Source organism: Nematolebias whitei, chromosome 14 (genome assembly GCF_014905685.2).
Source record: "Nematolebias whitei isolate Nwh7 chromosome 14, NemWhi1, whole genome shotgun sequence".
NCBI lineage: Eukaryota > Metazoa > Chordata > Actinopteri > Cyprinodontiformes > Rivulidae > Nematolebias > Nematolebias whitei.
The window spans coordinates 31,383,424-31,404,817 of NC_056511.1; the positions used below are offsets into that span (position 1 = coordinate 31,383,424).

General features: G+C 39.4%; 1 protein-coding gene and 1 pseudogene across 1 annotated transcript; one reads left to right on the plus strand and one right to left on the minus strand.

The window, feature by feature from the left end:
* Positions 1 to 9,466: 9,466 nt before the first annotated feature.
* On the minus strand, positions 9,467 to 10,962 carry LOC119420270 (annotated as a pseudogene).
* A 5,846-nt stretch (positions 10,963 to 16,808) lies between these two features.
* zfpl1 (zinc finger protein-like 1) lies at positions 16,809 to 21,394 on the plus strand. Its single transcript, XM_037687458.1, has 8 exons — positions 16,809 to 16,978; positions 17,845 to 17,957; positions 18,070 to 18,181; positions 18,316 to 18,509; positions 18,598 to 18,673; positions 19,686 to 19,874; positions 19,990 to 20,113; positions 20,216 to 21,394. The coding sequence occupies exons 2-8, from the start codon at positions 17,856 to 17,858 to the stop codon at positions 20,400 to 20,402; spliced, it is 984 nt and encodes a 327-aa protein (XP_037543386.1). The 5' UTR covers positions 16,809 to 16,978; positions 17,845 to 17,855; the 3' UTR covers positions 20,403 to 21,394.

Here is a 21,394-nt window from a genome sequence, read left to right on the forward strand (position 1 = left end):
ATATATATATATATATATGTATGTAGATATAGGACATATACCTGTATATGTAGAATAATGTTACAACCATTCACAGCTTAAAAAATAAGAAAAATGTTCAAATCAAAACAAAACTCAACAGAAAACACGTGGGAAGATGTTAAAAGTCACCCTGGTTCTTATTTTCCAGTGCGGTTTGGTGAATTTCTTGTTATCATGGGTGAAAATGTGAAGAAATCAATTAGATATTGTTAGAATTAAAAAAATTATGCCTATTTTAGTCACATCTACATTTATGATGTGTTCTTGTTACATATACTATGTATGTAGATGGTCGAGGGTGGGAAAGTTACATTGTATTACAGCACGGCTGTGGTGTAACCATCATATCTTTTGTTGTATATCTTTTATTATGTTGTTGCAGCGTATCTCTGGAGTTCACCTACATTTTCTTGACACAGATCTCTCATGAGCCTGTGATGATGTTTGAATTTCACCTGCCTGTTAGCATCTAGCTACAGTTTCTGGGTCTTCATCACCTTTTAAATGCTCTCTTTGCTCTATGTTGATACAGCTCAGTCTGAAAATTGGTATACTGTTTTATTTCCGGTTTGTGGAATGAATTCTCTCATGAAGGTAAATGTTATGTGACAGGACACAGAAAGACTGTGTGGACATCAATGTTACTCACAGCCAGTGGTGGAGAAAGAACTCAGACTCTGTACTTAAGTAAAAGTACAAATAAACAAACAAAAATGTACTAGTAGAAGTACCACATTAACCTTTTTACTTAAGTAAAAGTAAATAAGTACTTGTTTTTAAAAATACTTAAAGTATTAAAAGTAAAAGTACTTGCTGAATGTATTACCTAATGCAATGGTGTACATTCATTAAGTGTGCCTACCATATGTATATTTTCTGTAATACATTAATAGTGTTGTATCATTTTAATGAACAATGCTGCAGATAATACATGTTTTTATTGTGTTTACTCTGTGACACAGTTCACACTTGGACTTGTGATTCTGTGCATCAGAATTTCAGGGATGACCTGTAGGGTTAAATTCCATTAAGCAAAATAAGAAAGAGGAATGATTATACCTTTGAAAGTTTTTAATTTAACACAATGAAAACCAATGTGTCATTTTAACTGCAGTAAACACATTTAAGTAAAAGTTGTCTGCCTGAAAAAAGGACCATTAGACACAACTAACAACGGAATATCTGATCAGTTCAACTCCAGTTTGTCATCAACTCTAGTTAAAATACTGTCTAGTCAACCTTGTAATTATTTTTCATTCATTCAACCTTTATTTAAACAGGTTAATCCCGTTGAGCCTCGGGGACATATTTACAAAAGAGACCTGATTTCAACAAAGAATGATGACAACAGTGGATAACAATGACACCAATAGACAATCACAAAAGAGGCATACAATTTTTTTTTTTTTACAAACTAAAATAAAATGGCAACCAAAAGGACAGTCAAAAGGAAAAAGTAGCAAAAACAAACAAACAAACAAACAAAAACAAAAAACAGCTAGATTATAAAGTGATTTAGAAAACTAAAAACAGGAACATGTCTGCATTGGTTTTTCCCAGGAACTTAACAGATGTTTGAAGCCACTTAGAGAGGTCAAGGTTGAGAGCTACAGATATTTTTGTAAGATATTCCAGGAAACAGGAGCAGAGTAGGAGAAGGCCCTTTTGCCAAGTTCAGTCCTCACTGAGGGGACACTGCAGGTAATAATGTCCTGAGAGTGCACGCTGTAGCTGCACTCATGCAGAGACATGTAGGAGGAGATGTATGAAGGCAGCAGACCAAGAAGTGATTTAAAGATGAAAATGTACCAGTGAGAGAGTCTGAGTGAAGTTAATGATGTCCTGTTAACCAGTGAATACAGGGTGCAGTGGTGGGTACGATAATCACAGCCAGTTATGAATCTTAGTGCATCATGATAGACAGCATCCAACATCTGCAGGGTTTTTTTAGGAGCGTTCATGTAAATAATGTCACCGTAATCAATGGAGGGAAGGAAAATCGCAGTTACAAGGTGTTTCCTAGCATTCAAAGTCAGACAGGATTTGTTTCTGAAAAAGAAACCCAGTTTAACCTTCAGTTTCCTTACTAGGTTTTCCAAATGAAGCTTAAAAGAGAGATGCGAGTCTACCAAGATACCCAAGTATTTATAGGAATCGACAAACTCAATCGGGACACCATTTGAGGATAAAATCTGAGGAAGAACTGCTGAGGCCGACTTCTTGTTTGAAAAAAGCATCCCTTTGGTTTTATCGTTGTTTAGGACAAGTTTGAGGCGGGACAAATTTGACTGGATGATGTCAAATGTGGATTGCAAAAGCTGGAAAGCCTTAGCAACAGTTTTAACTGAACAATAAACAACTGTGTCATCAGCATAGAAATGTATGGATGCATTAGGGATGTTTTGACCTACATTACCTATGTAGATTGTAAAGAGGGTGGGTCCTAAGACTGAGCCTTGTGGTAGACCATTGTTGACTGTTAAATAACTGGAGGAAGTACAATTATGATGCCTCCATTGCCTCCGGTCTGAGAGATAGTTAGAGAACCAACCAATGGTGTGATCTGAGAAACCAATTTCTGAGAGCTTAATGACACAAGATGTTATGATCCACAGTGTCAAAAGCTTTAGACAAGTCTAAGAAAAGTGCAGCACAATAATTAATTGGTCAATAAGTAATGGGTCAATAGTGAACAATATTTTAACTTCCTGACACCATTTTTAAAACTTGGACCTGAGTGTCGAGCCATTGGGAGACATCTCTTGTCTCCTGTCCTAACATTCCATGAACTGACACATTTTAATATTGCAGCAAGAATTTCTTGTTCAAGTTCAGAAGAAGTTGATTTTCAGTTTTTTGAGTCCAGTCTGGCTCTTCTGGGAGAGAAAATCTGTCCTGCTGTACTGAATATTCTTTCAATAAGGCTATGGGTGGTGTTTATCTTCTGACTGACTCTCAGTGGTGGAATCCATTTTGTGTGTGTTAGCGGTGCTGTGGGTGCGCCCAGCTCAATGACATATATACTAGAATATACATCATTGGTCTAGCTTTTCTTGAAGGTGGGTCTAACGTTACCTGCCCACTTTGCAGTGATTCAATGGACCAACTCCCCTCTCGCCATTGGTTACTTTCAAACTAACGAGCAAATCAAAAAACCACAACGTGAATGTAACGTGTAACGCAACACATTACAGAAATGTACTGTAGTAGAAAGTACAGATACTTACACTTACACTCGTTCAGTGACAGATTACTGCATCCTAAATGCACAAAGGAGCGTTACCTCAGGTCCTTCCTCCCAGCAGCTGTTAGACTCTACAACCATCACTGCTCCCAACAAGCTCAATAAGGATTAAATACATTCTGACCTCTGCTAAAACACACACTCTGCCTACAAAGTATAATACTGTATTGTAAATAGTCTGTCCTTATCAATGTTCCAATACATCTTGAACTTTATTATTAATATTGTTTATCTTATTTCTTATATATTGCATTGTTTATTAACATTTAGGAACTTTTGTGTGAATTTTTTTTTATCTTTTCATCTGTTGCTGCTGTTACACTTGAATTTCCCATCCGTGGGACAATAAAGGCTGTTTCTATTCTTCTATTCTAATGTAAAATGTAGTGGAGTAAAAGTAGAAAGTACCCACGTTTAGCTCTACTTAAGTAACATAAAGATACATGAAAAATGTACTTAAGTACAGTAACAAAGTACTTGTACTTTCTTACATCCCACCACTACCTACAGCACTACACAAACTCCAACATTATGCGCAGTATGCAGCAGCACAACATGATAATGTGAATGACATATTTATAAGGTACATGCCAAGAATACAAAGGGAAACATCACTGGTATGCAGCTCCGATGAGATGACTTAAAACAAAAATCACTGGCAACACATCAGAGAACAAAAAGTATGTCATACATCGTGGCAATGCATGCGACTCTGTGACCTGACTGTCGTGTCACAGCTGTGTAACTTTTACACATGGTGTCTTGAAGTTCATGCTACAGAAGCTATTAACATGAAAAAATGAACGTTGTCAAACTGCTGCTGCTAGAGCTCACACTGCATATGCATCAAATACGTAAAGAGTCAACGTGACATTATTTTCTCGCAGCAGTGACACGAGTGTCTAACTCAGGAGAGATCCTGTCTCTTTCTCCAGTAAAGGCTGCAGTTAGAGTTAGAATAAGTCTAACCTGGAGGGATGATATTGGGTAAATGTCTTCATATTCCAGACGAGCTGGACTTCAGCCAGAAAAAATATTTAGTTGTAGAAAACTCTTTCTCAGAATTGATTTGTTAAATTAGAAATCATGTTAAAAATTCTAGACTCTTGGCTCGGGCATGAAGATACAAAGGTTACAGCTCTTATTGGGATGTGTTCGGAGAACCAAAAATAAACATCTCAGACTGAAAACAGCTGCTTGCTTCATAGCATTTCACCTCTCCAGTGCAATCCAGGATGAATACAGATGTGCACCTCGTTGTCTTGAAGAGACAAGTTAAAAATGAAAACCCAAATGGTTTTTTTTTTACCTTGAAAGGCAAATAATAAGCACCTGTTTGTTTGCTAATTTGCTTATCTGTTAGCAAAATATCTCATGAACCTGTCAGTGAAATTTCATGAAACTTTCAGAAGTTAATCATTGGATGTGCATCTACAAGTGTTAAGCTTTAAGAGTTAACTTGATTCAAGATGGCGGCCACAGCTAATCAAGCTTAGCAAACACAAAAATAGCTACAACTCAGTTCATTTAGCAGATATTAAGCTCAAATTTAGTGTGGTAGTAGCTGAGAGTCATTCCATAAGATCTTTGTTCAAGACTTTATTTTAAACCTTGTCTTGAAAAGTGGTGGTCGATATGCGTTTGTTCAAGGAATGCTCATTACGTCTGTGGTCCTACAAAACATGTTCAGATAATAAATGTGTGATTTAGGGTGTAAAATGAGCAGGTTTTAACATTTGGTTATCAAAGGAGAAAGAAAAAACACTAAAATGACTTCTTTTAATTTGAAAGGCATGTTGGGAGTCAAAGCAAAACAAAAAATACAATCTGAAAGTTTTTTCCTGTTTTCTCATGAGTATCATGTTTGGCTGAAGATGGTGAACCCAAGGTGCAGAAGCAAAAACTCAGGAGGACTCTAAAAATAAATAAACTAATTTATTCAACAAGAGGAAACAAAAAAAAAAAAAGAAGCTGACGAGGCAACATCTTTATATATGCCTTCTTTTATGATTGTCTGTTGTTGTTGTTGTTGTCATAAACTGTTGTCATCATTATTTGTTAAAATCAGGTCTTTCTTGTAATTGAGTCCTCGAGACTCAGTGAGACTAACCTGTATAAATAAAGGTTGAATGAATGAATTAGACCTGTCCTCCATGTTTCTTGTCTGTTTTGTCTCATACATCAGTGTTTTTCAAAGTGGCTCCTGGTGGGCCGCCAGAGGCTCAGAAAGTTGGAGATGATTAAAAAAAGCAAAAATATATATATTTTTTTTAATTAAAATTTTTTAATTTTTTTAATTACTGTAATAAAATCGAATCTATGTTTCAATAATCATTTTAAAACATATTTTATAATAATATATTGAAATATTTTCACCATGCTCATCTTTCTGATTGGCTGCCAGTCACATGTATCAAGCTGCTTTACTCTTCAAGCATAGCATAGCAAGGACGAAATGAAGAAGTTTCTAAAAAGATTGAAGGAACTGACCGACAGCCCTGCTGTGGTGGAAACTGCTGCAAAAAAAAATAAAATCAAAGACCTCATGGCCAGATAAAATTTGAATGTATGAGGAAGCATACATTAAGTATGGGGTTTGCAGTCATGCAGAAAAATGGCCATGATTGCCTGAAATGTGTCATCTGTCTGGAGACCCTCGCAAACGAGTGTTTAAAACCTTCAAAACTTCAGCGCCACTTGAGTGGGAATATAATAAAGTGTTTAAAACATGTTGGTTAATAACATGTTATGCTCAGCAGCTGTAATAATTAATAGAATATAGTGAATAAAAGTTAAACATTCTAAAAGTTGATGTTTCTTTACATATTTTGTTGCATTGTTTGTGGGTTTGCAAGAGGGGCCTCGGCCAGAATCTAATGCGGTTTGGGGGGGGGCGTCATGGCATGGAAAAGTTTGGGAACCTCTGTCCTCCATCTTTAGGAGCGATCATTTAAACGCATGTTTGAATTAATACAAACGCACATGTCCACATAATGCCTGTCCTGTTAGGAAACTAATTAATTAAAGAAGCCACGGCTGCATCTCAACGCTCTCCCTCACACACTGAGCTGATGGCTGATCAATACCTGCCAGACTCAATGAGTCAATAATGGCCCCCAGTCTTACCCTCTCAGTGGCTGTTTCAGGCCCAGCTGCAGCACCTTGGGGGTTGATTTGTCCTCCAGCATCTCTGTCATTTGTCTTTACATTTGTCTCCCATCAGATAGTGCCGGTCTCGCCGCGTGCCCTTACCCCCCTGTCAGTGATTTATGCTTGCTCCCGTTTGTCACTGAGGACACTGTAGGTCCGCGCTCCTCTGCACGCTCATTTAGTCTCATTCTCATTTTGTCAGTGAGGGTGAGAAGGTCTCACATGAAGCCAAAGTCATGACGCGTTGCTAAATTGTGCTTTTGTTGCCTAACAAATCAGTGATTAATCTTCTCAGCTTGCCTCGTTTAAACAACTAAAAGGGCGATAAATGAGGATTCTACCTTTGCGGCGCACGCCTCGAACAAAATCATGAGGAATATTTGGAGTACTGCACAACACATCTCTGCCTCCTTTGCAGTTAGATTCCTTTGATTTGTCATTTTCTCATTTTGCTCTCAACGTCTCCCTCTACAGGCAACCCTCATGAGCAGTGAGCTGTGAATCTGTGCACTCATCCCTCACGCACATACACAAACATGCAAATTGTTGAAGCATATATGAGTGAACAGAGGAAGAAGGGTGGCCCTTGTTCCTCACATTACTACACTTTTACTGGTTTGCACTTGTTAAAATTGGGGCTGATGACCAGGATGTTGAACAACAGCTCTGCATCATACAAACACTGCATATCCAGAGCATACTGAACCCTCTACACTCATTTTAAGTGCAATATGTTTGTTATGAGCTAATATGAAAGAGTCACTTGTTTCTGAGGAAGCCACAACAGTCATTAGCAAGCTTAAGATCACAGAGCCACAGCAGAGCCTCATTTATCATCTACTTAAAAGATCCACAAGTGCTCTTCAGATCGATACGTCAACATTTTGGTGGCTGCATCACAGATGAAAGGTTAACGTCTTTATCTTCAAGGACAGAGCAGATTCGTTATTGTTCCAACCTGACATTCTCTCTAAGAGGAGCTTTGAGGAAGCAGAAAATCCGTTAGGAAGGAAACACACTTAAACCTCTAAAAGGCTCAAACAGGTTTCCCTCAAGAATTGTGTTTTTTTTTTCTAAATCCATCGTTTTCATATCGATGTCTGGTTTCCCAGTCCCTGCTGATGAAAAACAGCATGATGCTGCCACCACCATGCTTCATTGTAGTGTCCTCGGCATATGTTGGTTTGATGATGTCCTTAAAGGCTAAAAGTTCTGTTTCTGTCTCATTTCACCACAACACCTTCTTCCACATGATTTAGGAGTCTCCATTATGCTTCCTGTCAAATTTCCAACATTCGGCCTTTTTTTCCTTTAATGACCTTTACTGTCCACGGCGCCCAGCACCGTGCAGCTGTGCTACAGACAGATCCTCTCAACTTTGCAGAAGAGCTTTGACTTCTTGGTTATTCCTCTCATGCCCTTTTGCGTGGCTCATGACTTCTGATGAATGACCTTCTCTTGGCAGGTTTTCAATCCAGTCTAAACACGTACCGTTGAAGTCAGAAGTTTAAATTCACTCATCACAGGCATCAACACTGCGGCAGTTTTGGACTTTTAATGACTGGTTTGACTTGCTCTTTTCCAATGTGGAATGGTTATACAAGATACAACAATGACGTTTTAAAAAGAAGAATTGAGCAGATACATTTATTGTGGATTTTCACTAAAGAGAGTTAAATGTATACACAAAGGCTCAATCAGATATTTATCTTATGAACTGGTTCAAAGGTTCTCAATTTACTTTTAACTTGATACAGCCAAGGCTAACTTTGTTCAAACTGGCAATCAACTGGAAACTTCTGGATCACCAGTCTCACTGTCCACAGTGAGACCACTGTAATATTGACCACCAATAATGAATTATTTTGTTGAAATGATTGATAGGATGTTTGGAGGAGCCAAGGTGAGGTTTTTTGACCACGGTAACAACTGTCAAACATGGTGGTGGTAGCATCATGATGTGGTGCATTGCACAAAGTGGATTGAATCAAAGTAGGAGGACTATCTCCAGAATATTTATCTTATCTTAAATGGAGTACCTGGAGAAAACCCACGCAGCATGGAGAGAACATGCAAACTCCACCAGGAAGGCCTAGACTGGGAGGCAAACCTGTGACCTTCTTGCTGAGAGGTGACAGCACTAACCACTGCATCAGATCACAAATTTTCAACCAACCTTCTAAAGACACTCTAAAACCCTTAAAATTCAAGCTTTTATTTTAAGATTATTTTAATTATCTGTCGCTCATGTTGCTACTTTGACCCCAAAAACATGCTTGACATGTTTAATGTTGAAAAAATGTGAGGAGAAGTGATCTTATTACTATAATGAAAATTACTATATTGTATTTTAAACACTTTTTTTTTTCTGGTGGTGCAAATAAGTCTCAACTCTATAAGTACTCATAGTTGGAGTTCAATGAAAACAAAAAACTCACCACATAGGATTTAAGAACAATACTTTTATTTTGTATCACAAAATTAATTTAAATGTATAAAAAAACAACTCATACTTTCTTTGTTTTACAGTAAGAATGATGGCAATAAATAATAGCTTTCACATAATCATGCAACTTTAAAGCAAACGTACAAATGCTACAAACTATGTACAGGGTTTTCAAAAAGCATCTTTGAAAACAGCAAAGAACGTCATGTAACTATCACAAACTGCAAAAAAGACAACACAGTGGACCTTAATTGTGAGGCTGTATAGATGGAAACGAGGCACTGCCTGAGGAGCAAAAAACTGAAAATTGTGGGAAAACAAAAAATCTGTTTTCAAGCAAATATGTATAAAACAAACTCTTTTTTTTTTTCTACAAATGTACAAAATGTAGTAAGACACTTGAAATTAAAAGTTAGCTTTTATCACTTCTAAGAAGATAAAAGTCTCTGAAACTAACAGAGTCAACTTGACAGAACAGTTGAGGACTCGGACTCTGTGGACAGTATGTATATATATGTATGGATATATATGTATATATATATGTATATATACTGGACACAGATGAAATTGGACTCCTCTTTTTGGTCATGAGAGTCACTTTCTGTTCACTTGCTTGATTTGCTGCTGTTGATAATCAGTGTACCACTGGCTGTTTTCTTAAACTTCCTCCCCAAGAATGAGTAGAGAATTGGGTTCAAGCAGAAAGTAGGCCAGCGCCTCCGTGATGGAAATCCACTTGTCCACCGCTTGTTGCAGCTCGCAGGTGATGGGAAGCACGTTCAGCATCATGGGTGTGTCCAAAAAGCTACCGGCGCAGTATGGCAGCCAGCAACTGGAAAAACAGACAATGAGGATGACTGTAGTCTTCAGCACCTGGCCCTTGGCGCCTTGGGACAGCTTGGAGATGATGATGGTGTAACAGGTGAGGATGATCAGGCCAGGCAGGATGAAGCCCACAAGGATGTGCAAGAACCAGAAAAAAACTGTCCACTCAAGATGTTTTTCCTCTGGGTAAATATGTTGGCAGATAGTCCTGGAACTGTCTCTATGCTGTCACCTGTGAGGAGGAATTTTGATCTTACATTCTTACATTACCCGGGCAAACAGAAAGTCAGGTGCATTCAGGATGAGAGCAGGCAGCAACACCCTTACATTATACCACCCTGTTCACAAACAGCTTCCTTGTGGCTTGGCTGTTAGTGGCACGAACAACAACTACGTATCTGTCCAAGCTGATGAAGGGCAGGATCAAGACAGTGCTGTACAGGTTAACTGGGTAGATTATGTGCATGGACACGCAAAGGAAGCCTCTGAAGTACCAGGACTTAGATGCATCCACAGCCCAGAAGGGCAGCGTGAGAACAAACAGGAGGTCAGCCACAAAGAGATTGAGCTGGTATTTATCCGTCATCATCTTGACATCATTCTTTTGGTAGCCCATGACCAAAACAACCAATCCATTGTCAACTAGCCCCAGGATAAAGATTAATCCATAAACTGGGGGATGGAAGATTTTGTAGAAGTCGCTGTTTATATCTCGATGACATGTCTCCTGGAAGTTCAGATCAAAGTCTCCAGATGCCTCTGAAATGTTGTCAGTGCTGTTGTCAAAAAACAGGGTGTCATTTGGATAAAAAGAAGTTGTCTGAAAGAAGAAGAAAAAAAGGTTTGTAATGAGGAAAAACAGCTGAGATTAAACAACATATTGGTTAAAAACTATAGTTTAGAGTGGCGCAAGATGGACGATTGGTAAAGATCGGTAAACAGCGTTCATTTTTGTTAGGCTCCTGTCAGCCCTGATGAAAAAACTGCCTTTTATAATTATATCCTTGCTGTCTCCATCTGGATTCTGCTTCTGAGGTTGGTGTTGTTGCATGATTGACTTGACGGAGCTGTAATATGGCCTTTAAGTTAAAGAAACTTAAAGCTGCTGGATCTCTGCCCATGCGGCCCATTGTCCCAGCTATAGCCTCGAGCCACCGTGATGCCGGGGCGGCGAGTACAACAGGTGCTGCAGCTGCAGCAGGTGCTGCAGCAGGTGTGTCGACCCCATCCTCACCAGGTTCTGGAGAGACAGTCGGTCGGCTCTGAAGTCAGACATTCTGGCTTCAAAAATTCAGGAAAATATCTGACTATAATTTAAAATAAATAGCTGATGCCTGTGGCCTGTATAGAAAAGAAAATCTTGAACAATTAAAATTAGTTTTAAAAAAATTAAATACCATGGGATTTGGGTAACTCGAGATCATAAGAACCTCTATAAAACTAATTATCTACCTCTCATGGCTAACCTTAAGCAGGACATTACTAGATGGCAATCAATACCACACACCCTGGGGGGCAGAATAAACTGTAAAAAATTAATATCCTACCTAAATTTCTAGGCCTGTTTCAGAATTTGCTAATCTTCCTTACTAAATCATTCTTCACCAATCTGAACTGCCAGATATCAGAGTTTGTTTGGAATAAAAGGCATCCATGGATTGACAAGAGGGTCTTGCCTCTGCCCCGCAGACTTGGAGGGATGTCACTTCGTGCACTATTATTGGGCAGCTAATATCAGAGCTCTTCTATTCTGGTTGGGTAAGGACACACCTTCTCCCAGCTGGGTGGCCTTGGAAAGGTCCTCAATAAGATCTAGCTCCTCCTCTGCATTACTGTGCTCTCAGCTGCCTTTTAACAGTCAATAACAACCTACACTTTGAACCCAATTGTGACCTGGACAGTTAAGATTTGGAATAAGTTCAGGAAAACATTTAACTCTACAGAGTTAATCAAGTTCACACGAGAAGATGAAAAAAATGGCAAGTTGGCTTTCTTGGACTGTGAGGTCTCAGTCTCTGATAGAGGACATTTGCAAACTGAGGTGTACCGCAAACCCACCCACACAGACCAGTATTTGTAGTTTGACTCCCATCACCCTTTGGAGCACAAGTTAGGAGTCATCAGGACTCTGTACCACAGAGCAGACAGCGTCCCCACTAGCTCAGGAGCCAGGCAGAAGGAGAAATCCCACACAAGACAGGCTCTAGAGCAATGTGGATATCCTAACTGGGCCTTCCTGAAAGCAGAGAAGAAACCCAAACAGGACTCCAGTCAGCCAACAGGTGAAAAGGAGGAACCCAGACCCAGACCAGTGGTCATTCCATATGTTGAGGGAGTATCAGAGAAACTGAGATGTTTATTTTCTAAACATAACGTCCCAGTGGCTTTTAAACCCCAAAATACATTACGGCAAAGACTGGTTCATCCCAAAGATCCAGTCCCCCGGCACAAACAGAGTAATATTGTGTATGTTGTTCAGTGTCAGGAGGGCTGTGATCAGTCTTACATCGGGGAAACTAAACAGCCACTAGCCAAAAGGATGGACCAGCACAGAAGATCAACATCATCAGGCCAGGACTTTGCGGTCTACACTCATCTCCAGGCCAGCGGTCACTCTTTCAGGGATGAAGATGTGCACATCCTGGATAGAGAGGAACGATGGTTTGAGAGAGGAGTAAAGGAGGCCATCTTTGTGAAAAGAAATCGTCCATCATTAAACAGGGGTGGAGGCCTACGTGTTCAACTGTCCCCCTCTTACAATGCTGTGATTGCTAGTATCACTCAGCCCTCTGTGAACAGTAAACAGCCATCAGTGTGCTAATGATCCATTGTTAGGCTGATGGTCCTTCTTGAGCATGTGATCAGCTGGTTTTGGTTGTCAGCAGCAAAACTGGTTGATCCACTCTGAGAAGGTGCTATTTAAGAGACTGAGCTGAATACAGCACCTCAGACTGAGGAAGTCTCTCGGATGAGAGACGAAACGTTTCTACATTTTTTTGTGTTGTTTTGCTTTGTTTTGTTTTCTTGAATGTCCAGAGGACCAGATTTAACTTTTTTAGATTAACTCTACAGAGTTACTGTTTTTGGCACCAGTGTCAAATAATCAAATGTTTACTCCCTCAGTAGTTGATACAGCTTTTGACACCTGTGTCTTGAGGGGAGTAAATTCACTTTATGATCTCTATTAGTACAGAATTTTAATATTAGCATGTCACAGTTTTTCAAATATTTGTAGCTGAGACATTTTGTGAGGTCTAATTGATTGTCTTCATCTGTACCCCTCTAAACATTTATGGCTAAGATTTTGGAATGTAGGTCTGATACCAAGGGAACCCTCAGCAAGATCATACACTGCTCAGTTCATATCATGAGACCAGTTTGGACTCGCTTAAACTAAAATGGGAAACAGACTTGGAGGAATCCATATCAGACTTCATTTGGAGAAATGCTGTAATTCAATTCAAGGTAAGTCTTTTGAATTAAAGACAAAACGCTTCATCAAGTTTTTTTGTTTGTTTGTTTGTTTGTTTGTTTGTTTGTTTGTTTGTTTGTTTGTTTTAACCTTTCCAGAGGACCTGACTTAACTTTTTTAGATTTTTCTACCTGGATTATTGAGCATGCACCAGGATATAAATTCAAGGTGGTACACCAGCTGCACTGGTCCAAAGACAAGCTGTCCAAGACCACAGCCAACCTGGACCCTGCATAATGTCATAATTGTAAACAAACTCCAGCTACACTCCTACATATATTCTGGACCTTTTTTGTGTTCTTTGTGTTCACCTTTTTGTTTGTATGTTCAAAATATTTTTTAAAAATCAAATAAAAGACTTTGTTTAAAACAAAAACTACAATTAAACAAGTTGGAAAAGTTAGTAAGTAAGCTGTTCCACTTTGAAAGGTTTTAAAATGAGAAAAGCTAGTTTCCAAAAAAAACAAGAGCAAGTAAAGAATGGCCTTCTACAAGTATATTGACAGTAAATAGCATCAAGCAACAACAGCCACAGCTGTCCCATCTGATCAGAAAGCAGCAGCACTCACCTCCACCACTTGCTGAGCATGGACGTTTGGGACCAGTGAACGTGACTTGTCTGTTTGCAGGTTGATGAGAAGTTACTGAATGTGTCCGACTTCCTGCCCAGGGGCGACCCCTTCCCATCTGCGAGGAGGAAGAGGAAGAGGAGGTGGGGCAGGGTGGTGCACTCCAAAAACAGCTTCACTGTCCAATTTATTCCCAATAACAATGTTCTCTCATTTAATGAAACATCTAATGAAACATTAGATGTTGTAACTGTTATCTAAAAAAAAAAGGGGGGGGGGGGGGGGACATCTCCTGTTCAGAAAACTACTAAATTTAAAATATTTTAATATATTAATAAATATTATAATGTTATTTTGATATGCTGCCTATCGTGGTGCTCTAAGATTCATAACTATAATGTCATAAATTATAAATAATGTGTTCAACATAATGGTACTTCCTCCAGTTATTTAACAGTCAACAATGGTGTACCACAAGGCTCAGTCTTAGGACCCCCCTCTTTACAATCTACATAGGTAATGTAGGTCAAAACATCCCTGATGCATCCATACATTTCTATGTTGATGACACAGTTATGTATTGTCAAGCTAAAACAGTTGATAAGGCTTTCCAGCTTTTGAAATCTGCATTTGACATTATACAGACAGATTTGTTCCACCTCAAACTTGTCCCAAATGCCGACAAAACCAAAGGGATGCTTTTTTCAAATAGGACGTTGGTCCCAGCAGTTCTTCCTCTGATTTCATCCTCATATGGTGTCCCAATTGAGTTTGTTGATTCCTATAAATATTTGGGTATCTTGGTTGACTCGCATCTCTCTTTTAAGCTCCATGTGGAAAACTTGATAAAGAAACTGAAAGTTAAACTGGGTTTCTTTTTCAGAAACAGATCCTGTCTAACTCTGAATGTTAGGAAACGCCTTGTATCTGTGACCTTCCTTCCCTTCATTGATTAAAGTGACATTATTTACATAAACACTCCTACAAGAACCCTGCCGATGTTGAATGCTGTCTATAATGGTGCACTAAGATTCATAACTGGCTGTGATTATCGTACCCACCACTGCACCCTGTATTCACTGGTTAACTGGACATCATTAACTTCACTCAGACTCTATCACTGGTACACTTTCATCTTTAAATCACTTCTTGCTCTACTGCCTTCATACATCTCCTCCTACATGTCTCTGTGTGAGTGCAGCTACAGCGTGCACTCTCAGGACATTATTACCTGCAGTGTTCCCTCATTGCGGACTGAACTAGGCAAAAGGGCCTTCTCCTACTCCGCTCCTGTTTCCTGGAATATCTTATAAAAAGATTTGAAGCTCTCGACCTTGACCTCTCTAAGTGGCTTTAAGAATCTGTTGGACTCCTGGCAAGGACCAATGCAGACATGTTCCTGTTTTTAGTTTTCTACATTCACCTTAGAATCTAGCTGTTTTTTGTTACTTTTTTGGCCACCTTATTTGTAAAAAAAAATAAAATCTGTATGCCTTTTGTGTGGCTGTCTATTGTTGTCGCTGTTGTCCATTGTTGTCGTCATTCTTTGTTCAAATCAGGTCTCTCTTGTAAATGAGTCCTCAAGGATCAATGGGATTTACCTGTCTAAATAAAGGTTGAATGAATAACTGGCTGTAACTGTGTGCGCATAGGGAGGAATTCTGCCCAGCATTCGGGCAATCATGCTGCCCAGAACGACCGAGATGCCAGCAAGATCTGACAGCCAGCTCGATCCGGGTGGTTGGATCAGTATTTGTGGCCAGATTCTTTGGATTCGCTGCAGGAGATACTTCCTGCCCACAGCTAGCATCTATAACATTTGTGTCAAACTCAAGGCCCGGGGGCCGAATGTGGCCCTCACTGACATCTTATCTGGCCCCCAAATTGATATGTGAAACACAAAATACTTCTCTCTCTTGAGTTTTTTCAGTAATCTTTGATTATAATGTCAAAAGCACAACAGAGAACATCATATGAGACCAATCAAACTCTTGTTGAGGAGCCTGTGATCAAGAAAATATGCTGGGTATCTGATTTGAGCTCATGTAGATTCTGAAATTGGCCCTTAATTTGAAAAAGATTTTAATTTTGGCCCCCTTTTGTAAATGACTTTGACACTCCTGATCTACAACAACTCTTGAATGAAACTAGGATGATGAGCTACAACAACACCTAATTTCTCTTTGGGATTAATAATGTATTTTTGAATTTGAATTTGAATATGAACTTTCGTACCCATCATTGCATCCTGTATTCACTGGTTAACTGGTCATCATCAACGCAGACTCTCTCACTGGTACATTTTCATCTTTAAATCACTTCTTGGTCTGCTGCCTTCATACATCTCTTCCTACATGTCTGTGCATGAGTGCAGCTACAGCGTGCGCTCTCAGGACATTATTAACTGCAGTGTTCCCTCAGTGCGGACTGAACTTGGCAAAAGGGCCTTCTCCTACTCTGCTCCTGTTTCCTGGAATATCTTGCAAAAAGATCTGTAGCTCTGACGGTGTCAGTACATGTATTAATGTAACCCAGAACTGAGGATGTGTATTGGTCCAGATAAAGCGATTCTCCATTTTCAGCAGCTTCTCTGAAAACCTGCCAGTCTGTTCGATCAAAACAATCTCTCAGTATTGGACCACTGTCCTGGATCCAACATTAAACTTTCTTTTGTACCGGTCTGGAGCGTCTCAGCGGGGGCATGTAAGCAGGAGCCAGGAAGATTGAGATGTGGTCTGACAGTCCTAGGTGGGGGCGGGGTTCGGCTTTGTATGCATCTTTTATGTTTGTGTAAACACGGTCCAGTGTGTTGTTCCACGTGTTGGATTTGCCACATGCTGATTAAAGCTTGGGAGACAATCCTTTAGATTCACATGATTAAAGTATTTCTGACAGAACTTAAACCTTAAATTGTACCTTTAACTTACAGACAATGTTAAACTGAGGTATGGTCAATAGCTCAAGTTAATGCTGAATGCATGTTATTGATCTGTCAGTACACTGGGATGACACACCTTGCACTCCGGCCCAGTAGGTGGCAGAAGAGCGTTGTGCTGCAAACAGAGGTCAAATGAAGAGGAAGCAGACGCGGCCGAGACGTGGCACCTAAACACAGACAGGAAGAAATACTTTCAGCTGTATGATGACAGCCACTGGAGCCGCTTTCCATCTGAATTTGAGTCGTCTGTTTAAATGACAGCGTACATCATTAACCTAAAACAAACGGATATTTAAGCGTTTCAGCGTGACAGGTAAATAATGATGTTTTGCTGCTTTCTTTAGCTTCCTCGGCTAGCATCGTTAGCTCGCTAACGTTTCCTCAGCTGACATCTTGGCAGCTAACTGGTGTTAGCGCTGATAAATGCTGGAGTTTAGCTCGCTGAATGTGTTAAACATAACACTTAAGCGAAGAAGATGATTTATTACCCTGCTAAATGTTTTTCAGTAGCTTTCTAACGTTGTAAAAGACTTTAATTTGTTATAACGCGCAGGTGCAAGTTGGGGAGAGTAGCATGAAGAGCTAGCTGTCAGCGCTGGTAACTTGTTTCAGTCAACATTAGCCTCACATTTCACTGAGTTACTGTACTTATAATTGAAGAACTGTAAATAGTATTTAAATCAGGCCTGTTTTATTCTTATGTTTTATTTATAACCTAAAGATACATTTTTTTGAGACTTAAACTTTTGAAATGAACTGAATTAAGTGACAAAAATACCAACTTTTCTTGCAAATATAGCTACAGTTCTCTGAAAACAAGTCATGCAATAGTTCATTTGTGTTGAAACACAAATTACATAACTCCAATTTGTTTTGCTTATTTTAGATAAAACTCAACATCATCTGATTAGGTCATTCAGGGTATCACAGGTCTTCTTTAAAAACTTTTAGGTGATATATATATATTTTACATTTACATATATGATGAAATATTTACACTGCATATCCCATATCATCACACTTTTAATTATATATACAGGAACTTTCTGTGCTGTGTTTTTGTCCATAATGTGTTGAAGGGGTTTCTTTTTTGTGGAATGTTTGGTATCTCAGTCCTCACCCAGAGGACGTGTTCTTAACCAACTCCATATAAAGACTGTTTGTTTGTCCTCGTCTCAGCGCATGTTGCTATGGGTCTCTGCAAGTGTCCCAAGAGAAAGGTGACCAATTTATTCTGCTTTGAACATCGTGTGAACGTGTGCGAGCACTGCCTTGTTTCCAACCACAACAAGGTAAGTGTGTGTGTGTGTGTGTGGGGGGGGGGGGGATGCAGCATCTCACAATGTTTATTCAAAGTTTGCAGCTTTGCATTAACATTCTGTGTTTCGACATGTTGCTTTTCAGTGTATTGTACAGTCTTATCTGCAATGGCTTCAAGACAGCGATTACAATCCAAACTGCACTCTGTGCAATACTCCACTGAACACACAGGACACAGTCAGACTGATCTGCTATGGTAAGATTGTCCAGTCATTCATACCTGTTCTAGGAGGTTTTTACAGGAGTTTATATCTAATTCTAAAGCAATACTATAAATGAGTTTTACCTGTTCAGAATTTACAGCCAACCTTCTTTTTTTTTTTTTTTTAGATGTGTTTCACTGGGCATGTCTTAATAGCTTGGCATCTCGGCTGCCCCTCCACACAGCCCCAGCAGGGTATCAGTGTCCCACCTGCCAGGGTGCACTCTTTCCCCCCTCTAACCTGGCCAGCCCGGTGGCTGATGTGCTGAAAGAGCAGCTGTCCTCTGTTAACTGGGCTCGGGCTGGCTTAGGATTGCCTCTGGTAATGGGCTACTATTGTTAAGATATTTGTTGTATTAAAACAAATAAACAGGGATGTTGATTAATGTTATAACGTGTGATTTTGGCAGATTCAAGAGCCTGTTGGGGTCCTTGAAGAGACAACTAATAGTGTGTCTGATTATACGGACTGGTCAACGTTTGATGGTGAGTTTTACACTTTACATTTAAAGACATAAGTTTGTCTATTTAGATGTGGGTTTCTGTGTAAAAGTGATAACATCTTGCTCATTGTAGATTGCTTCTTGAACATTTGGAGAAATATAATTTAGGCTTAACACTAACAACAGAGCTAACAACTAGTCTGAATGTGGCCAGAACCATAGTGGTGGCTGTCTTTAAAAAACATTTTCACTCTATTTTATATACCACTTACACTGCCTCTAATGTTGCATCATGTGGTCATTTGAAAGCACGAATAGCAGCAGTAGCAGCTTTAAGTAGCACTTTGGGGCATTTAAGGGTCACACCTGGAGGAATTTTATGAGAAACTGACAGTGGTGAACTGTCTGAGTTTTAAAATGGCCAAAGCCACTTTAAGGATGGGGCTTTGGGACTGTAGTGTTACACTGATGAATTCAATTTCAACTTTACTGCCTTTAACATAGCTCAAATTTGAAAAATTTCATAGTATTTTTTTTTTTTGCCAGTTTATTTTATAGATATTTAGCCTGCTGTTATGTTTCCACACAAATTATTTTGATACACATGGTGATAGTCCTGCTGGACCTGACCCCTGGATGCCACAGACTTAACTACACGTTCTTGCTGCTGTTGCTATTTCCACTTGCTAATAACTGTAGAAATCTATGTAAATGGTGTGTAATGTTACATCAACAGCAGTGTAAAGTTTTAGAGTCACAATCGTATGAACCGCTACAACATTATTTTTTATGTACCCAATAATTTTTTTTAAATGACAGCAGTCCACTTTGGTTTAAAATACATTCAGTTCTAGCGTTTAGCTCATCAGTCCTGTTGGAAGTAAACTCGTTTATCTAAACTGGGATAATCAAGACGCTATCTGCAACAGGTAAATGATTAATAACTTCTACACAGAAACCTGCTTCTAAATGGCTGATCTGTCCCTTTTAGTTACGCTTTTTGTATTTCGTGGTGATTATTGAAAACATCAGATTGAATGTCTCTGTTCCTACAGCTCAAGAAAAAAGCAACATGCACCCCAGTCACTCCTTCAACACAAGCCTCAGCCCACCATCTGTTCCTCCTCCACCACACGAGGACCATGAGGGTCGTCACATGAATGAGCAGTCAAACGTAAAGGATCACACTTTGATTAACTTTACTACAGCCGAGCCCAGCTGCGACACTATTACAATGCACACAGGTAGAGTCAAACAACAATCACTGCTCCACTTTGTGTCTAGCAGCAAGTAAAAAAAAAAGTATGGATTTTAGGTGTTTTGTGCACTAAATGAAAGTTGACTTTTTTTTTTTTCCAGCATCATCACCAAGAAAGGTCTATGATACCCGGGACGCTGCCCACAGCTCCGTCACACAGATCGACTTTGATGACGACAAGTACCGGCGGCGACCGGCCCTGAGTTGGTTTGCACAGATTTTAAAGTAAGTACGATGATACTTGGTTAATGACTTGGATCGTCTTCAGGTGCTTTGGTACAGAGAAATAGATTATAGGAGTAACTTGTAATTTCTTGGTTATTTCAGAAACCGGACGGGTGGAAAGCGGACGTCTCTGTCCTGGAAGCAGCGAGTCTTCGTGCTCCTTTTGGTCGGAGTTCTCGGGTTCTTTACGTTGATAATTGTCATGGCTAAACTTGGACGTGCCTCAGCCGGCTCAGACCCAAATTTAGATCCTCTTCTCAACCCCAACATTCGTGTGGGAAAAAACTGAAAACAAGCAGTGATTCACACACACACACCCCTCCTTTAACTTGTGCGTTACACAGCATAAACCAATGTAGTGGCCTGAAATGGGACCACATGAAACACAATCAGCCCAGCAGAGGGAGCTGCTCAGCCCACTTTAAGAGGCCACAGGAGCATGTCACAGGTTTTCAGACTGGAAAGAAACATTTCTTGCACTGATCAGGAGCTCTCCTGTAATATCTGTGATCCACAAACTCCAACAGTGATCAAGACTCTGTGCAAGTTCACACTTTTATTGTTTTGGTGATGAGGGGGACAAGCTGAATTCAGCTTCTTTTTTTTTCTGAGGGATTTTTCTAAGTTAATTAATTTTTCTTTTTTTCCCCACAAATTCACTTTAAATAGTGTTGATGTTGAGCAAACATTTCCGTGTTTAAGACAGAGGTGTCAGAACGTACTACACTGTTTGCAGTGTAACATTTACACAGTTATAAAGTGAGTTGTTTGCTGATAAGGGACTTTGCGCCTTTGTCCTTCACAGCAGATGAGGACACAGTCAGCTCTGCACATACTACTAGGAGTGTCGGGAATACTCCTAAAAACTGAGTGCTTTGCTTTTAGTTTTGCCATATATACTGTATGTACATTTCCTTGATGATTTTGGCTGTGCATTAAATGGGGATATCACAAAAAATGATAATTTCAGTTGATTTGTTTGTTTAAAGCTAAACTTGAGAACTTTTCTGAAGTTTCTTGTGCAGCAATATTTAAAACTAATATGACTAAAAGTCTTGTCCTTGAAGGAATGCACATCGCCTGCTGCCTTTATAAACCAAACTTATCTTGGCATTGGAAAGGATCGTTACAGTATATAGATGTTTTGGTCAAACCTTATAAATTACGTTTTAAGATTGATTTATGGTTGTTTGAGTGTTGGCTGAGATTCATGAGGTGTTTGCTGTAAATGTTAATGAGTTGAAGACTTCCAATAAATGATTACTTTCCAAGTTTTACAAA